The sequence below is a fragment of the Mesocricetus auratus genome, unplaced genomic scaffold (genome assembly GCF_017639785.1).
Source record: "Mesocricetus auratus isolate SY011 unplaced genomic scaffold, BCM_Maur_2.0 Super-Scaffold_2245, whole genome shotgun sequence".
In the NCBI taxonomy this organism is placed as follows: Eukaryota; Metazoa; Chordata; class Mammalia; order Rodentia; family Cricetidae; genus Mesocricetus; species Mesocricetus auratus.
This window is the reverse complement of record NW_024429180.1, coordinates 42190470-42209559: the sequence shown is the minus strand read 5'-3', so window position 1 is coordinate 42209559 and position 19090 is coordinate 42190470. Positions and strand designations below refer to the sequence as shown.

Below are 19090 nucleotides of genomic sequence, written 5' to 3'. Positions count from 1 at the left end.
GATGAACTGTTTGTGCTTTTCGTTTTCCTCAGTGGTGTAGCCACTGAGAAGTCGCTCACCCACGCTCAGGCAAGAAACTCTGAGCAAACTCTGGGCCACACACAAGAGGAAGCTGTGAAGTAAGGGGGTGACTTGCTGGGAGGGGCCAAGTAGGAGAGGGAGAGATCGATGAATTGGGGTGTGTGGGAAAACAACTAAACTCATTAAACGTGTGAAACTATCAAACAAAGAAAAAATGAAGTCGAATTCTTAATTTTTTTAAAAAATTAAGACTTTTAAATTTATTTTTATTTTATGTGTTTGAGCGTTTTGCCTGCATGTATGTCTGGGCACCAAGTGTGCCTCTGGTGAAGTCAGAGGGTGGCATTAGATCCCCTGGAACTATAATCAGAGAGTTGTAAGCAATGTTATGGGTGCTGAGAATTCAACCTGGGTCCTCTAGAAAAGCAACCAGTGCTCTTAACTGCTGAGCCATCTCTCCAGCCCCAAGGGGGACCTTTTTTGGGAAATTTTATTTATTTTTATTTTATACGTGCAAATGTTTGCCTGAATGCATGTTTGTACACCAGATGAATGCAGAGGCAGAGGAGGCCAGAAGAGCGTGTCAGATTCCCTGGCACTGGAGTTTAAGACAGGTGTGAATGCCATGTGGGTGCTGGGCATTGAAGCCAAATTCTAGAAGAGCAGCACTGGGACGTCTCTCCAGCCCCACAAAGAAGAAAGTTTTGAGATGCAAGGACTAGAGGGCAGGAGAAGCTCAAGTGAGCACAACCGCCATCCAGAGGCCTGTCACTCCCACTAGAAAGCTGCTGAATGGAAATATGCTGACAGCAATAAGACAGCTTTCAAAGCACAGGTTCCAGTTTAAGTTTTATTTGTATACAAAAATATATTATGATGAGAAAAGCTTATTATGGTCTCCAACTATATATAAGTAATTACAAATATTTCCATAAACGCATCTTAAATTATAGAAGAGCTATGTTTAAGGAGTAGAAACACATTAGATAGATCATCTCCTAAATATGCTGCAGGCAGGTAAACAAAGTCAGTTTCACTGTCTGAGTTGCCCAGAGATAGGCCCAACCGCAGATGTTAGGGGAAGCCAAGAACAGCCTGATGGCACGTGAGCCTTAGCTCTGTCCCCTCCTGCAGCAGATCCAGGTGCTTGGAGCTTTCGGGAGTTTCACTCTTGTGACCTAAGGACCCTGAACTCCTTGCTTCACATACCTGGAAAGAAGAGACAGAATTAGTTAGTCCTGCCAGGCACTGCTCACAATCCCCAAGGTTATCACATGGGTTCAAACCAGCATCAAAAGCAAGGTTATGGGCAGGCTTCCTGTGCAGAGTATGTCTGGCTAGCTGGAATGACTAGGAGGCCAGCTGCAATTTGCATGGGCCTAATACAAATTGTGCTGCAATTAGAATAATCTCTGTCAAAACAGACCTAGGTCTTCGGAAGTAGGAAGGTACAACACGGAAGGAAAGGGGGCAATAATATTGTCAAGCAAATACTGAGAGTGATAAAACCCTGGCTATTTTAAATAGACAATTTAACTTTTCGATCTAAATTTTTAGATTTTCCCTATTTGTCAGAGTAAAGACATAGAGTACTTCTTACAGAAAAAGATCAATTTCACTAAATAATGAAGAAGCCAGAACAAAAAGTTCTTCAGGGCTTAGCAAGTCCCTATGAGGAAAGATGCTGAGGCCAGCAACCCTACAGGCTGGGACTGAGTCTCCTGCCTCCTGCAATCTTGTCCTTTTGAAGACAAGCCCACAGGTAAGAGTGTGACAGTTCTTTCCTCTGACACCCCGTACACGCTAACCCCAAAAGTGTTGCAATTTTGACCTGATGTCTTCAGTTTGGGGTCACACAAAATGGATAATCAATATCGTAATCCCCAATTAGAAGCACATATCTGCATACCAAATCTGGGTCACTGGCGAGTTAGCATGGCTATCCCAGACTACTTCTCTTTGGCACCCAACCCTCACAAGTCTCACCAGGCCCTTGCATCAAATCTGGGGAATTACCCTTAGGGGACAGACCCCTCTGGGCTTGCTGGAGGAATGTGTGTGTGTGACCAATCAGCTTGTTCCTTCTCTCAGAACTGGAAAACCATCCCCACAGCAAAGTTCTCTCTCTCTTCATTTTCTAAACAGCATGCCTTTGTTGGCTGCTGACCTGTTGGCACAGTTGGGAAAGCAACTCTGGCTACCGTCCTGTAAGCTTATCCTCCAAACTGCTTTCTGAGCTACTGAGATCCTGTTTCTACACCTAGAGCAGTTTATGGTGTAACCTCCCAAGTCCAGGCAAGCTGGAAAACATCACGGCACATTATCAAAGGTGTGGCTCAGCATCCGGAGTGACATTTACACACACACACACACACACACACACACACACACACACACACACACACACACACACACACACGGAGCGTGTACTCACTTGCTAACGTCCTGTCAAGGTCAGCAATGAAGTCTTCCAGCTCTTTTGTGTCACCTAATTTGGCTGCAAAACAGAAAAGAGTTCAGTTTCCCTCTCAGGCACAGCTGGTAAGGATTTTTCCAGGGATTATCGTTTTCACATGATGAAAAGCTGCCCTGTGTCTTCAGAGACCTCACGGAGCATGCGCTGCTGCGGTGCTTAGCGTGTCCTCCACGTTTACTTTTGTCTCAGCACCTGACCTCCGTGTTTGTCCTGTAGTTCACTACCACGCTAACTCACCATCCTACCCGCCTTCCAACCTAGAAGATGGATCTTTTCAGTGTCTTAAAAGTCTGGGAGCCGGTGAGGGAAGGAGCTGGAGAACAATACAGTAGCCTTCCAATGTGACATGAGGGTAAAATTACCACTATTCCGTGTCAGTTGGAACAGGGAACATGACAGCCCATAGCACAGAGCTTTCATATAGATATTGTTGTCTCTGCAGCCAGAGGTTTATGCTTTCCTTATGTGGTTTACTTTCTTTTGTGTAGTTTGTCACTCATGCCTTCCTTGAAATGCATTGCTGAATATTTTTTCTCCGCTGGCTACAAACGGTTCATTGTTCTTTGCCTTCAAGTCCACTTAGCACAGTGGCTTTTTTTTTTCCTTCTGTAATTCCCACCTCTGGAGGATTAGGTAGCAGAGCTGGGCACTGTTTAAGCCATTCTCTAGACTGTTCTATCCCTGGAGTTCACAGATCCATTACAGATTGGAGGCTGGACAATGGCCGATTCGAATCCCCTGTGGCTGCTAACATTTGTGTTGAGAAGAGAACTTAAAAATATCTCTTCCAAGAAAGGGAAGTTCTGTTTGATTGCCAGATGGAGACAAGGGAGGGGATCTCATATTTCTTTTAAAGTTGGTTCCATTTTTATTGCATTTTGCAACTATGTTCAGCAAGTTCAGTTTTCCTTAGAGGGGGAACCTCCTTTTGTTAAAAGGGCGCCTCTCCAGTTTAACAGAATGGTCAGTTCTTTAGCTGGTGAGACTTAGCCAGTTCCAAAAACTGAGAACCCATTCATGCTCTTTTAACCCTCGTTAGTCTATTAATATCGAAGCAGAGACAGGGTGGAGCTGGTGTTTTGGATCATGTCCATTTTATTTTTAAAAAACATTTATTTAATTATTTATTCGTTCATTCATTCATTTGGTATGTGTGTATGTATGCATGTGTGAATACACGTGCCCATGTAGAGATCAGAGGATGTCCACCAAGTAGGTTCCAGAGATGATCAGTCTCAGTTTGTCAGGCTTGGCAGCCATCACCCTTACCCCCCCCCCCCCGAGTCATCTCAATGGCCCTATGTTAGACCATTCTTGTCTCATGATGACAGCCGCGAGGCTGGTCACCAAAAAGCACTGGTGTAAACAGCTAATGAAATTAAAAAGAATCTTCTCATTGCTGCAAAGCCAAACTGCTGAGTCTTACATTATGAAACCCAGCTGGCCCAGGAGGAAAATGAGGAGCACTCCCTTCTGCCACAAGACAGAATCTCCATGAGGCCAAAATCCCAGGAAGCGATTCACGCTGTCTTCCAGAGCTATGTGCTTTGTACACTGTGAAAGCCTGGTTGAGGACAAGCAGAGGGCGGGGAGGGGGGGAAGAGTCCAGTTGGTGAGCTCACCTTTCCGAGGAGCGACAGTGGAGGAGAGCAGAGCTGGAGTGGAGTCGGTTGGAGAATTCAGTTTCTCATCACTGAAGCTGAAGCTGTCCCTGTACAGTGAGTCTGCACCTTCAAGGAAGGAGGCCATGCTCATTAGGAGGTGTTCTCGCTAAACCATAAGGAAGGAGGCCATACTCTTTAGGAGGTGTTCTCGCTAAACCATAAGGAAGGAGGCCATACTCTTTAGGAGGTGTTCTCGCTAAACCATAAGGAAGGAGGCCATATTCATTAGGAGGTGTACTGGTTCAACCAGACACTCACCAGTCTGTCCACGGTACCCAGCAGTTAACCTCTCAAGAACCAGATGTTGCAGGTGTTAACATTAAAGAAAACAGGACCATTTCCAATCTAGGAAATGATCTAAGGCAGGGGAGTATGTGTATGTCCATGTGATTGTGTGCATCCTGTCCATGTGATTGTGTGTATCCAGTCAAGTACACTGGCAACCTCTAAAACAGTGTGGTGGGTTAGTAGGACCAGAACTCTGCTACATGGGAGTCTACTGGCCAGCTACCAAGCCAGGTCATGGCTGATGGGATGAGGGTTTGAATATGGTGTGGCTTGGTTGGTAGGGTGCTTGTCCAGAAGGCATGAAACCCTGTGTTCAATCTCAGCACCACATGAATTAGACAGGCAGTGAAAGTCTAGAAGTTGGACACACTCCCTGGTAGGCAGACAGACAGGCCAAGGGGCTGTGGTTAGACATAAAGGAGGTGAACTTCCTCAGTCTCCTAACTTGAGACAAAAGCCTGGCAGCTTAAAACAAAGGCCTTGCAGACTTTTGTCTCCCACTAGCAGGCCCCCTGAAGATGGACAGGGAAACAAGTTCAAGGCTGGACCAAGGACTTGATACATAACACAACTGTTCTGGGCCAGTCAGCCATCCTGTCCTTGTTCAAACTGACCAACCCGAAATAGGGGAGGAAAATTCTGCCAACTTAAAACAAACAATAACAACAAATCAACCCCCCACCAAGAGCTTGAACTTTTTTTGGCCTCTGCTTGCCAGAGGGTCTTTTTCTCTGTGTCTGCTTCATGTGTGTTTCCTCACGTTTTCAACTGCTAATTCTGTGGGCTCCTGTTTGCAATGTTTGAGATTTCTCTGCTGCTCCTGTTTCAGTAAAGACCCCCCCCCCAGCCTTTTAATTCTTTAACTGGCAGAGAAAACGAACCTCACCAAGACCACAGCTCTCTATTAGTGGCACACCGGTCAATGTACACCAGGCATTCCAGCACTCAGGAGGTGGAAACAAGAGGATCAGAAACCCAGGGTCACCCTTAGCTGTACTCTGAGTAAATACATGAGACTCTGTCTTCAAAAGAGAAAAAAGAGGCAGGAGACCAGATGGGGTAGACAGGCACTAAAGAGATGGCTCATCGGTTAAGAGCTGCTTTTTCCAGAGGACATGGGTTCAAGTCCAGCACCCACCTAGCAATTTAAAACAATCTGCAACTATAATTCTAGGGCAACAGGCACACAGTGGTGCACAGACATACATGCAGGCTAAACACATACACATTAAAAAATGCAATATCATTTTTCATGAAAAGTATTCTCTTTCTTCTAATCATCTTTCAAACATAAGCACAACGTTGGGCCCCACATCTAGTAATTTCCCTCATTGCTCATGAATCTTGATCACACAGTTCCCCAAGGTTCTGCACTGTCTCTGACAAGCTGAAGTCAAGAACAAAGATTGTTTTTGTTCTTGGCTGTTCATCCGTCACGATCAAGGGACTTCACAGTTCCTTCTATTCTTATGTCCCAAATGTCAAAGCAGCAGCAGGCAAAGTCCCAGCCAGGCTGGGCTGTACCAGGGTCAGGAGCAGCTTAGCTACTGCTGTTTTAGGGTGCTTGAAAAGACCATATTCTGGGCCTCAGTTTACCCATCAATAAGATGGAAAGGTAAATTGGACAATCTTTTGAGTCCCTGCCAGGTCTGAGATTCTAAATCCTGTCAAAAAGAGGAGGAAGCCAGCCCTGCTCTGAGGAGGTAGCGGAGGCTCAAAAGACAGAGGAGGTTAACGGAAGCAGGATGTGGCCCCAAGGGGGTGGCCAGGGAGGAAGCCACTTTTCTAGTTAAAAAAACGGAAAACAAAGCCACTCAGCATGCAGTAGGAGCTCTGGGAAGACTCCTCAGGTTGAGTTGCTGAATAAAGCGGTCCTAGCCAGGTCCCTGCTCCCCCTGGAGGCTCCTGTCCTTCAAGCCATTTCTCTCTAGCTCAGGCTGAGGTAACACATCTTGCTTTAGTTCGTTAACTCAAAATGAACTTGTCTAAACTATTTTGTTAGCATGCTCAGGATAAAAGGAAATCGGGTTTCTGAAAGAAGTTTCTGGTCATGTGAGAATTGGGCGTATCCCTAAATGGCTGCCACACCTCCTCAGGTTGTTTTGTCTGGCTCTATGTCCTCTGCCCTCTGACCAGAAGGACCCAGGTGCCCTCTCGTCATCCTTTCTGGCCTGTAGACCCACCTAGCCCACGTCTCCAAACATGCCCAGCAGAACCTCATTAGCAACCCTCATGATCTTTTCTTCCCTTGAAGAGTTCCAGCCCAGCTCACTTAAAGGGTTACAGTCATTTCTCAGGGCTTTGATGATGAACCCATACTGAGGTCCTCAACACTGAACCCTAAACCCGTATTCCCTGTGCAAAAATATAACCAACCCCCACCTCTAGAATCCAGGTCCTTGACATGTGTGAGCAACTATGTCCGGGCAACACCAGGATCACTGTTGATGACTCCCACCATGACTGCCCCGAGAAATCTTGAGATGAAGAAACAGGTCTGGCCCTAGCCCTTTTCCCATGTGTACGTGACGATGGGACACTTCATGGCCCTCCTATCAATATCTCTTAGAAAACTGGAACTCTCTGGAACTTGAGCTGGGAGCCCTTCTGCTTGTTTTCTTCAGCTGCAGAACAACAGTAGCACTAGCAATCCCCTGCACATGGGAAGTACCCTCACATCTGTTGCCTGGAGGAGCATCACATTATCACTGTCAATAACCAGGGAATCACCACAGATACAGAGGAGAAACATATGAAGAGAAGACAGAATCATCTTTGGGGGAAAGAAAAATCACCCAGGGACCCAGGGAAGCAGGCTATGACCCAGAAGGAGAGAAAACCAAACCCCCTGTCACAACATCCTTGTCTCTGAAAGAGATCCAAGAACACTGTCTCATCCTTGGACCAGAGATCCAGCTCTGAGACTCACTAATCCAGAGCTTAAATGGCACCGGCTCCCTGCTCTCTATCTCTCAGAACAGCTGGCACTGGGGAGCCACTTTCAATACCACACCTCATGCCACCCCACCCTGCACACACCACCATCCTTCCCCTAGCTCTGAACTTCATCTCTGTTCTGCTCCAACTCTCCAGAAATTTTATATCCATATTATAATTGTGCCTCAGGATTAGGGATTGGGGGCACAGGAGCTTGGCTCACCTTCCAAGCAATTGGGCCAACTACTATTGGCTGTTTACAGAAACAATAGCTCAACGTGGAAAAGGCCATTGCGAAAGAGAATGACAGAAAAAAAAATTCACAGAGGAGTAGGGGAGATTTCAATCCAGATATCATGGAGAGAGAGGCCATTAGGAAGAGGCCATAGTCTCAGGGGACCATTCTGGCTTGCCTTTGACCCTTCAAAATCTAGTCCATATGAAAATCCCTTAGCCCAAGCCCTTTCCTCAAGACCAGAAAATAGAGGCAGAATCCGATTTTTACATGACAAATAAACTCAGTTGTAAGCCAGACTGTTGTTAGGTCTGTAGTTGCTTCATTGCTTATGAACTCATATTACTCTGCTAATGAGGGAGGGAGAGAGTATAAAATACCATATCTATATACACACAGAGGCAGGTTAGCACAGCCTGTGTTTACTTCCCTTCTCCCTACACACACACACACACACACACACACACACACACACACACACACACACACACACACACACGCCCTGTCAGCTCATTGCCACTCCATGGTTCTACCCTCTTTTCGTGTCTTTGAATACTTTAGGCCAATTCCAGGCTCTAGCGTGTTTGACCTTCAACTATGAAGAAATAATGAACTCCCAGGATCTTTGGCCAAGTTGCCCTATCTAGATCCACCTGTGGCAGTAGTTTACACACGGCAATGAATGAGGGCCAGAGAACAAAGGAAAGAGCAAACCCAAGTCCCAAGTCCCTGAAGCTAAGCCGCTAAGGTGAAGGTGGGGAGCAGGGGCCACGTGAAAGGCAGTAACCTAGGCACTCTGTGTATGATGCCTGTGGCTTCATAATGGTTGGATTTTCAAGTTCCTAACAAAAATGGAGAAGAGCATGTACAGAAAGAAGGGGATTATCATTGAGAAAAAACAAGCAAGATCCCAAGCCCTGGCTTCCCGCTGTTTTCAGATTGCAACAATTTTTTTTGAAGTTTCTCTGCAGAAGTGACCACAACACAGAGATACCCAGACCTTCAACTTCTTTACCCAGTATTTTCTCCCACAGGCTTTCATTAAGAGGCTGTCTGAAGGGAATCTCATGCTGGAGGTTGTGGTAGATGACTAGGTAAGCAAGGTTAAAACTCCTGGTCTGGTTTCTCACTTAGAACTGTAGTTCTTGCAAAAAGTAATATTCAGCCAGTCTGATAAAATGCCAGCAGTGTGTCTCTGGCTGATAGCACATATATGTACCGCTACCCCACCCCGCTCTCTGGCATCGTTATTAATTGTTATGATCAAGGTACTCAGCAGCGATGACTTGGGGGAACTTCGTATGTCATAAAGTAGACATCTACTTCAGACTGCCTTGAAGCCCCACCTTACTAGTATCAAATCCCTACTACAAGTCTCAGATCTGGGACTGAGGGTCCTAAGGGACCATCAAAAGAAATAAAGGCATATTACATCCACACCCCCTAAGTTTAGGTATGCCCAAACATAAGAAACTCCATAGTTTTGTTAAAAGAAAGGCATATGTATGTATGTATGTATGTGCATATGTATGTATTTTTTTTAATTTGGGGGGTTGGGAGAAAAGTAATTTAGGGTTTAGAACTGACAAGTGCTATTCCAGAGAAAAGGAAAACCACAGACAGTGAACCTTGCCCAGAATGCCTGTAAATATAGAACTATCCCACACATCTGCAGCAAGCAAAATACAGTAATTAACAAGAAAAAGAAAGTCCTGGGCCTGTGTCACTGTCCCCACGGGGAATGAAAGGGATGAGGGTCTCTCTTCTACTCCAAATCTCCAGTCTGACAGTTCCAATGAAGCGAGGCACAATGGGAAAGAGTCCTGGCTCAGTTTGACCATTGTGCCCCCCCTCCCCTCTGGAGTAGCTCTGCCCCTCGAAGAACATTTGCCAAGTATTGGGATATAAAAGCTGCGATTCACTCAGCTCCCAACATGGTCCCAGGCACCGAGAGGGCACCTACCTGGCCTCAGCCTCTCACATCTTGACAAGATCAAGCTCCTGGCCTCTCAGCTCGATTAACCACTGGTTTGTTAACTGTCACTCTGGTTTCTAGAGTCCCTAAAGTCTTCTCTCTAGGGGCCAGACCAGAATACAAGCCAAAATATTTGGAGGTTCTAAGTCTTGCTAGGCTAAAGAACCCAGTTCCTTATTCTCCGCAAATATCTACAATATCATCATATCCACAGCATGCATAGTAGACCTCAGATCTTTCCTATTAAATAGCAGAACACTTCCCCTCTCAAAAGATAAACATTCGTGAAACTTCAACATATAAGGATCATACTGGGTTCCATCTTTTAAGTCAATATAATAAACTGTTTAGAAAGTCAACAAGAAGAAGCATACATTAACAGGCATGTTAAAATTTGGGATATAATGAGTGAAAATTTTATTAAACCCACTTAAAGACTCACACTGTACTTTCAAATAAAAAAAATTACTGAAAAAGAGCTGGGCGTAATGGTGCACACCTTTAATCCCAGAATTTGGAAGGCAGAAACAGGAGAATCTCTGGGAGTCTGAAGTGAGCCTGGTCTACATAGTGAGTTCTAGGATAGCCAGGGTTAAGCAAAAAACAACCAAATACGTTCAATTTCTGTAGCACCTCAAAGGGTAAACCCTGAAAACCACTTTCCTAGCTCCCAACTGCCTTGCCCTTTTACTCAGACATTTAAAATTGTTCCTAATAAAGTGCTATGGGAAAGACACAGCCCCTTTTAAAACCCATTCTCATGACTGCTGATGTGAATGTGAGTGTGTGCGAGCATGTGCCCTTGGAGGTTAAAGGTGTCGGATCCCCCGGAACTGGAGGAGTTCCTGGCATTTGTGAGCTGTCCAATATGGATGCTAGGGAGCCAAAGTCTGGTCCTCTTGAAAAGCAGTACCTATTTTTAACCCCTATACCATCTCTCTGGTTCTACAACCTAAAATTTGTTTGTTGAGACAGAGTTTCTCTGTGTAGCTTTGAAGCCTACCCTGGAACTCACTCTACAGACCAGGCGGCCTCAAAGTCAACCTAATTTTTTAGGGGAAAAAAAGGTATTTTTCAACAATCAGGAATATTCATCACCTATGTCCACTGAAAGCCTTGAAAAGGACCTGTAGAACCATGTATAAAGACACATGATCTGAGCACAACGGGGCACCAGGTTACTCCCAAGTTCTGGCTCACATTCTAGCCAAGCTTCTGTGATGACAGAGCAAGGCCACAGACGGCCAGCCTGTGTTCTGCTATTTTATCAAAGAAATTAATGAAGATCAAAGTGCCTAACCCGTGGTAAGGATTATGTGTGATAACATTCAAAGAACAGCAAGAGATGACTGATAACAAGAGCAAACAAAGTTTGATTAAAGCAACCTTAGCAAGGTCTTTGTAAAAGTACGCTAGCTGTCTGTCACTGCCATCATTATAAACCTGGCTGGCCCTCCCTGGAGAGTTAAATTTCAGTGGGCTGCACCTCTCCCAGGCATTCTCCTCCTTCTCGCAGACTAACAAATGTCTGTGCTCCATTCCTGGAGACAATTAAGACATATGTATTCTTTGTCCTTAAGAAAGCATCATTTAGCTGGGTGTTGGTGGTGCACGCCTTTAATCCCAGCACTTGGGAGGCAGAGGCAGGCGGATCTCTGTGAGTTCAAGACCAGCCTGGTCTACAGAGCTAGTTCCAGGACAGCCTCCAAAGCCACAGAGAAACCCTGTCTCGAAACCCCCCCACCAAAAAAAAAGCATCATTTAGCCAGGTGTTGGTGGCGTACGCCTTTAATCCCAGCACTTGGGAGGCAGAGGCAGGCGGATCTCTGTAAGTTCAAGACCAGCCTGGTCTACAGAGCAAGTTCCAGGACAGCCTCCAAAACAATACAGAGAAACCCTGTCTCGAAAAACCAAAAAAAGGAAAGAAAGAAAGAAAGAAAAAAAGAAAGAAAGAAAGAAAGAAAGAAAGAAAGGAACTGTCTCTAGTACATTCTCTTTCTAAGACTCCTAAAAACACATCCTAGATCTGAAATCCCTCCTGGCAGAACTTGGGGTGCTGTCTGCCATAACTGCATTCAGTCAGACCCTAATCCAACAGGCGGCTCTGTTGTGGCAAGGAGCTGTCCTTGGCCACAGGGCAGGGGTAATAGACCCGGCCTTGTGTTTTGTGAAGAACAGAAATTACACATGACGAATAAATTGTACATCAACCCAATGGTAGGAGATATGCTCAAACTATGTCACAGGTATTGAGGCAAATTTCCAATGCAAGGCTTCGCTTGGCATGCTGGGAATAAGCAATCAGGTCATTAGCATCGAAATGCAAAAGTTGTAAAAGGAGCGGAACAGCTCGTCCCCTCTTCCATCCCCCTTCACCTCCTAACTCGCACAGAGGTCTATGCAGGCTGCTATGGGAGACCAGACTAGAGCTCAGGTTTCTGACTCAAACCCTGACCAGGGCGTCAGCCATTAGCCCTTCCCAGGAGGGCAGCTCAAGTGCAGGTCTTACATGGAATCTTCCAAAGGAAGAACTCTCTAGATTTCAAAACAACAACAAGCCTTTTACTCCCAGGATCAGGGGGTGATGGATCTGGGGAGTAAGTGCTTATGAGCAAACAGAATTTAAAATTCACATTGAAAACAGTAGGTAAGCCAGGATTTGAAAAACAATTATGTAACAAAGTCTCTGAATTCACTGTTGGACACCTAAACAGATATTCAGAATCTCACAGATCACTGGAGTTGTAGAAACACAACTCCACCCCAACCCCTTAGCTTTCTACAGAAGTTGTTAGGCTAGACACATCGTGGAAAAGGTTGCCAGGATGAACCCTTACTGGCAACCTGGAGGGAGGGCCTGCATGAGACAGTACTTGAACTCAGAAGTCCAGGGGGAGGATTGTTTCAAAATTGCCTGGAGCTCAGAAGAAAGTGAACGAAGTTATTTCAGAAATTCCAAAATCGGCAGCTTATGAAATCATTTTGGTTTCACAAATGTTTCATTATTGTGCTTGCCCATGTCCCAAGTCCCCCAACACTCATTCTGGAAAAGGAAAGGGAGGGTGCTGTTGGTTTAGGGTTGACCTAGAGGGCAAGTAGCCCCCAGGACTGCCTATACCGGACATGCTGGCACTTCTCTGTGATCCCAGCGCCCTGAAGCCCAAGGAAGGAGGGTCAGAAGTTCAAGATCATCCTCGGGGACACTCCTACCCAAGAGAGGGGAGAGGGGGGAGGGGAGAGGGGAGAGGGGAGAGGGGAGAGGGGAGAGGGGAGAGAGGGAGAGAGGGAGAGAGAGGGAGAGAGAGGGAGAGAGAGAGAGAGAGAGGGAGAGAGAGGGGGGGGAGGGAGGGAGAGAGAGAGAGAGAGAGAGAGAGAGAGAGAGAGAGAGAGAGAGAGAGAGAGAGAGAGAGAGAGAGAGAGAGAGAGAGAGAGAGAGAGAGAGAGAGGCAGGGAGAAAAGCGGGGAAACTGTTGGAAGACCTGGCTGGGGTCCCAGGAGTTCTTGCGGATTGCACAAACCCTCGGGCCTCATGACAGACACCTGCCATGACAGGCAGACCCACAGTCCTTCAAGAGTTCCCGAATGATTACGGTCATGCCCCCCCTCCCCACACACACACCTGAAGTTAAATCTCAGAAAGTCAACTCTCCAGGCTTCTCAGAGCCGGTGCGGGGCGTCGGGTCTGAGTTTCCTGGACACCGAGCCTCAGTTTCCAGATAACCCAGCTAACCTAGGCCCCCCTAGGAAGCCTGGGCCCTGGGGCCACTGACTTCATCAGGGCCTCACTTACTCTCCGAGTCGCTGAAGCCGCTGCTGTCACTGACGCTGGCGCTGCTGCGCCGCTTCATGCGTTCCAGGTGCTCCTCATAGTGGAAGTGGCGGGCATGGAAGGGCGACGCAAAATCGGCCAGCACCGCGTCGAACTCGCACAGCACGTCCGTCAGGTCTGCGGCTGCCGCCGAGTCCATGGCCGGGCCTGGGGGCGGGCACAGCGCGCTCAGTTGATGGGAGCGTGGGTAGGGGTGCCTCTTCCCCTGCCCGCGGGGGATCTGGGGAGGCGGCCCCCCGGCTAGGACGGCTAACCTCACTCTCGCTGGCCAGTGACAGCCGCGCAGTTACACCTCTCAGCCACCCTCCGAAGCGCCTGTCACCAGACACAGGCGAGCAGCAGCCCCCGTGGGTGGAGCTGAAAGCCTGGAAGTCACCTAGGCCACCCCACGCGCTTTCCCACTTGTGCCCACGCGCACTCCCTGGAGCGAGTGGCGGCGGGAAGTCTGAGTCAGCGAGCACCCGTGTCAGGCTCAGATCCTTGTCCCGCGTGGGAAACCAAACTGAACCGGCCCGGGGCCGTGCGACCCGGGCGGGGATGGGGTGCCGGGGTGCCGGGGGACGGAAGGGTGGGCAGTGGAAAGGGACCATCGTGGCCCCTGTTCTCTCGCCCCCACCTGCAGGCTCCGGCTCTCAGGGGCCCCGGGACTTGGGGTGCAGCTTCGGGTGGACGGAGTCCCTAGCTTCGATCCCGGGGCGCGGAGGTGGCGGGGGCACCCCCGACCTGGCACTCACCCGCAGCCGCCGCAGGGCTGCCCTGAGTTGAGGGCGGCTTCATGGAGAGGTTGCTCGCCGACACGCGTAGCCGGGGTGCTGCGAGGAGCTGGCCCTGGTGGCTGCCGCCTGGCGCTGCCGTCCGCTCGGGTGGCCCCGCCTGGCTCCCGGCCGAGTGCTCGCCCCTCGCTTGCGCCTCCACCCGCCAGCTGCACCGTCTTATAGCCACCGGCGGGGGCGGGGCGGGGCGGGGCCGCGGAGTCTGTTCCAGACGACTTAGGGACGCCCCTGTCCCCACCTCACCCCGCCCCCTGCCCCGGCCCCGCCCTCGCCACGCGCCCGCCGACTGAGAACCGCAGTGACGACTTGTGTCGCCGGAGCCCAGGTTACCGCCCCAAATATTTACCCGCCGCGTCCCCCGCCACCCTGACAACCCGACCCGCGGAAGTGTCTTTGCTGGCCTCAGGGTCCTCCAAGAGTTTATCCTGCTTCCAGCCGTCTGCCCGGGGCCTCCTTGAGCCTCAGTTTCCTCATCTATGAAGTGGAACTGCAAATGCGGCGCCTTCTCTCGCTACAAAAAGAAAGGAACCGAGGGTCTCAGGAGGTTGTACCAGCGCAGAGTCCCCACCCGATTTCCCAAGGAATTTACAAGAGTGTGTGTGGACAGAGGGGTCGGCCGCGGGCCGTCGGCTGAGGTAAACGCAGTCTTCAACGGAGGGGCTCTCAGAACTCAAGGTCCTGAACTACAGGAAGAGAGCACCGCATGGGTGCGTGCATTCCGTACTGGGTCCCCATGAATGAGCCCTCCATCCAGGCTTCCCACAGCCCAGTGCCATTCCTGCCTCAGACCTTGTGTGGCAAGTGGGTGACCACTTGCTCTTTGCCACAGATAAGAAGGGGAGGCTGAGACAAGAGAACGGGGCTTATGAGGACTGCAATGTGTGAACTGCACAGCAAAAATCCTGTCTGTAAAGGGCTTCCTGTGCAAGCATGAAAAGCTCCAAAACCCACATTAACATGAAAAGGCTGTGGAGGCTCACACCCAGCAGGAAGATCTCTGTGACTTCGAGGCCGGCCTGATCTACAAACTGAGTTCTAGGACAGACAGAGTTACTACACACAGAGAAACCCTGTCTCAAAAAACCAAATATTAATAACGGTGAAAATGATGATGATGGTGATGGTGATGGTGATGCCTAGATGTCCACCCACTTGTAATACCAGCCCCGACAGGTAGAGGTTGGAAGACTCCTGGGGCTCCCCAGCTTAGCCCAACAGGAAAACTCCAGACAATGAAAAACCCTATCTTAAAAATCCAGGTGGCCAGTGCCCAAGGGATCACATCTGAAGTTGATTTGACCTTGACAGGCACAAATACACCTGTGTGCATACCTGCATGTGCTACACACACACACACACACACTCACACACACACACACACACACCTAAATTAAATGTAAAGCAAGAAGTTGGTGGCAGCTGGGAATATGGCTAAGTGATAAAGAGCTTGCCAAGCATGGTGATCCCTAGGTTTGAGATCATCCCCAGAACCGCAAATAGGTAAATTTTTTCATAAATAAATATAAAACAATTAAAATGGAATAAAATGACAAAATTCAGTTCCTCCGTTACACCAGACACTTTCAAGTGATCGGTTGCCTTCACCACAGAATCTTTAGACAGTATTGTATGAGAATGTCTTCCCCTGGTGACTCCAGCCCTCCTAGGTGTCGGGATGTGGCATTCACTAGGTCTCATCCCCACAGCCACTGGTCTGCAGTGAGAAAACAGAGGTACAGACAGCTAAGTAGCTTGCCTGCCCATCCACAGATTAATAGAAGGCAGGCCAGTCTCCTGTTCAAGCCACTTTGGGGTTGGCCACACCCTGCCTCCTTAGGGTGGAGGAGAGCTAAGTAGCTAAGGGAGGCTCCAAACCCCAGAGCAGATAACCCAGGTCCCAGAAGCCACCAGCAAGGTACTTCCTTTCACCAGCTCTCCCCACACACCCCACACCCCTTTTCCTCTCCCCAAAAGTATTCTTTTAATTTGTCCATAGCATCCACTGCTCATGCCCTGAGCTAACAGCAGCAGCCAACCTGGGAGCTGCGTCCGAAAAGATGCCAATCACAAATTCATTTGGTGCCTGGAGCACAGTTTCTTTGTCCATCTTCCAGCTGGTGGGCAACTGGCTTGCTCCCAGCCCATCCCTGTACACAGCTCAGTGCTCACACGGGATTCTGCCCATGTGCTGATCTTGATTTCTTCCCTAAAACCAGGTAAAGGTTTAAACCCTTAGTCCCCAGTCTTCCGGCTGGGCTCCATATCCTATCCCAGGGCCTTTTATGGCCCCCAGCCACCAGACAGTGGTGACAGAGATAGTGAGTGACCTCAGTGTTCAGGTGCGAACTTGTCCCTCAAGAGGGGCAGGGAGCTGTATCCTTCTTCTCACACTGAGAGTTACCTAACTTCCAAGTTTCAGAAGGCCATTCAGTTACTGGACACATGGCCTCAAGGAAGAGACTTGATGTCGCCTTTGACTTGTGAGAGGAAAACCAGGGCTTCCTATGCTGTAAAGACCTGCTCTTTGACTTAACCAGTCTCTCCCTTGTCTACTTTGCTGTCACATAACAAAATATCCGTGTAATCTGTAAACCACAGAAATTTCTTTCTTACTATTCTGAAGGCTAGGATGCCAAAGACCAAAACCCCAGTGCCGTCTCCTGAGGACTTCCTGTATCCTTACATGACAAAAGGAACAAAGGAAACACACTGTCCCCACCTCAAGCCATTTTTTGTTTTGTTTTTTTTTTCTTTGTTGTTGTTGTTTTGTTTTGTTTTGTTTTTCAAGACAGGTTTTCTCTGTTTTGTTTTGGAGGATGTCCTGGAGCTCACTCTGTAGACCAGGCCTGCCTCTGCCTCCCAAGTGCTGGGATTAAAAGCATGCACTACTAACACCCGGCTCACCTCAAGCCCTTTGAGAGTCTGTCCCTAACTCCATCTGGGAGGACTCTATATTCCGGTGACACCGGCTCCGACGTTTGACAGAATCAAATGTGCAGTTAGAGTGCAATGTTCAGACTTCACTCCCATCCAGACACTGCAGCGCCCTCACTCCACCCCTCTCATGACTCTTTTCTAGAAACTTGTCCAGAAGTCACTCAGGAGCTTCGTCTTCCTGAAACTTAGAGGATTTTATTATCATGGCTGAACTCCGGCTCTCCCTCCTGTCTCCCCTGGATTCTTTCTTCTCCCTCTTCCCTTTCTCACTCTCCTCCCCAGGAAGTATAACTATAATTCTCTCACTTTAATTTTGTTTTGTTTTTACTTTCAGAACTGATTTTCCTGCCCTTAAATGTCTTCTACTCAATTACCCATCGGACTTCTGTCCTTGATATGTCTTCACAGACGCTCTAAGGAAGAAACTTCTAGGTGTTTCTGTAAATAAATAGGTGGACTCATGCATTCCTGAAATAGTATGTTCCCAGTAGCCTGAGCTAAGACTGGCCATGTGACTAAGTTTTAGAAAGCAGCCAGAACTAGCCCATGTGGTCTCCTGGGTGAGTCTCCTTCACTAACGTCTCTCTCCTCTGGGATAACAGGCAACCTGAGGCTGGCTTTTAGCCATGAGGTAAAGGTCACTTTCCCAGAACGGGAGCAGAAACATTTTTAAAAAGTGTCTTGCGTGTCATGAAGTGGCTACATCAACTGACCCTGGGTAACCAACATCAACAGGAGACAAAAATAAAATAAAACATCAGGGCCTGGAGATGTAGCTCAATGGACACGTGTGTGGAGTTTGTGTTCGATCCTCAGAGCCACCAGCAGTAAATGGGTAAACAGAAATGGCTATCTTGTGTGAGCTCCTGTGTGTGTGTTTGGGGGAGGGGGGAGTTCTGATGCATACAGGTGAACTTTACCCTTAATGCTTCCTGCATCAAATAAACACCATCCGAGGCTCCTCGATGCTGGTGCTGTAAATCTAAGAGACAGACTTTCCTTCCTCCTTAGGCTAGCTTGAGTCATGTTTCAGCATCTGTCCATCTGTCCATAGCACGATGACTTAGAACAGCAGGAATGTGTTCTCCTCGGAGCTCTGAAGGTGGAAACCTGGGATCACATGCTGACTGGGCTGGCTTCCTCTGAGGGCCCGCAGGGAGGGTCTGCTCCATGCTTACGCTTGGTTCCTGGGTGTGTGCAGGCCATCATTAGCGTCTCGTGCTTGTCGATGTGTCACCCAGATCTTCTGGTTGTCGCATGATATCCCCTGTATGTCTGCTTTGGTCTTACTCTTTTGTAAAGGGTAGCAACTGCGACCTTATGTGGATTAGGCTTGCCCTGACTTTGGATTGCCTCTAAAAGACCCTGTTTCCAAGTAGTCACATCTGTAGGTACTTGAGCAAATCTGCGAGTATGACACAGTTTAACGCATGCCAGAGACAGAAGCCCGAATTGACCTCCATTAATGAAAACCATGTTAAAGAAGATGAGGTGTCAAGGCTTGATATAGAGCAACGACGGTGAAAACTAGTTTGAGCTGTGGCTTGGCGGCAGAGTGCTTTGTCTCAGCACTGGTTCATTTCCGTGACTGTAACAGACTACTTGGCTCCGGATACCTTACAAGTAAAAGGTGGGTATTCCATTCACAGTTTTGCAAGCTCAAGTCCGACACCGGCCAGCTTCGCAGTTTCCACCTGAGATGAGGGTCCTTGGCTCTATCATACCATGCAGACAGCACTGTGGTGGGAACATATTCAAAAGGGAGAGATCTCACAGACAGACAAAAAGTCAATAAAACGATGGATTTGTTTATTTATATATTTATTTATTTTGGTTTTTCGAGACAGGGTTTCTCTGTAGCTTTGGAGGCTGTCCTGGAACTCACTTTGTAGACCAGGCTGGCCTCGAACTCACGGAGATCCGCCTGCCTCTGCCTCCCGAGTGCTGGGATTAAA

General features: G+C 48.2%; 1 protein-coding gene across 1 annotated transcript; it reads right to left on the bottom strand.

Moving 5' to 3' along the window:
* Positions 1-857: 857 nt before the first annotated feature.
* Positions 858-16305, bottom strand: Rgcc (regulator of cell cycle). Its single transcript, XM_013114019.2, has 6 exons — positions 16222-16305; positions 14160-14709; positions 13387-13572; positions 4120-4227; positions 2456-2518; positions 858-1230 (listed from the first exon to the last, which is right to left on the bottom strand). The coding sequence occupies exons 1-6, from the start codon at positions 16303-16305 to the stop codon at positions 1223-1225; spliced, it is 999 nt and encodes a 332-aa protein (XP_012969473.1). The 3' UTR covers positions 858-1222.
* Between the last annotated feature and the right edge of the window lie 2785 nt (positions 16306-19090).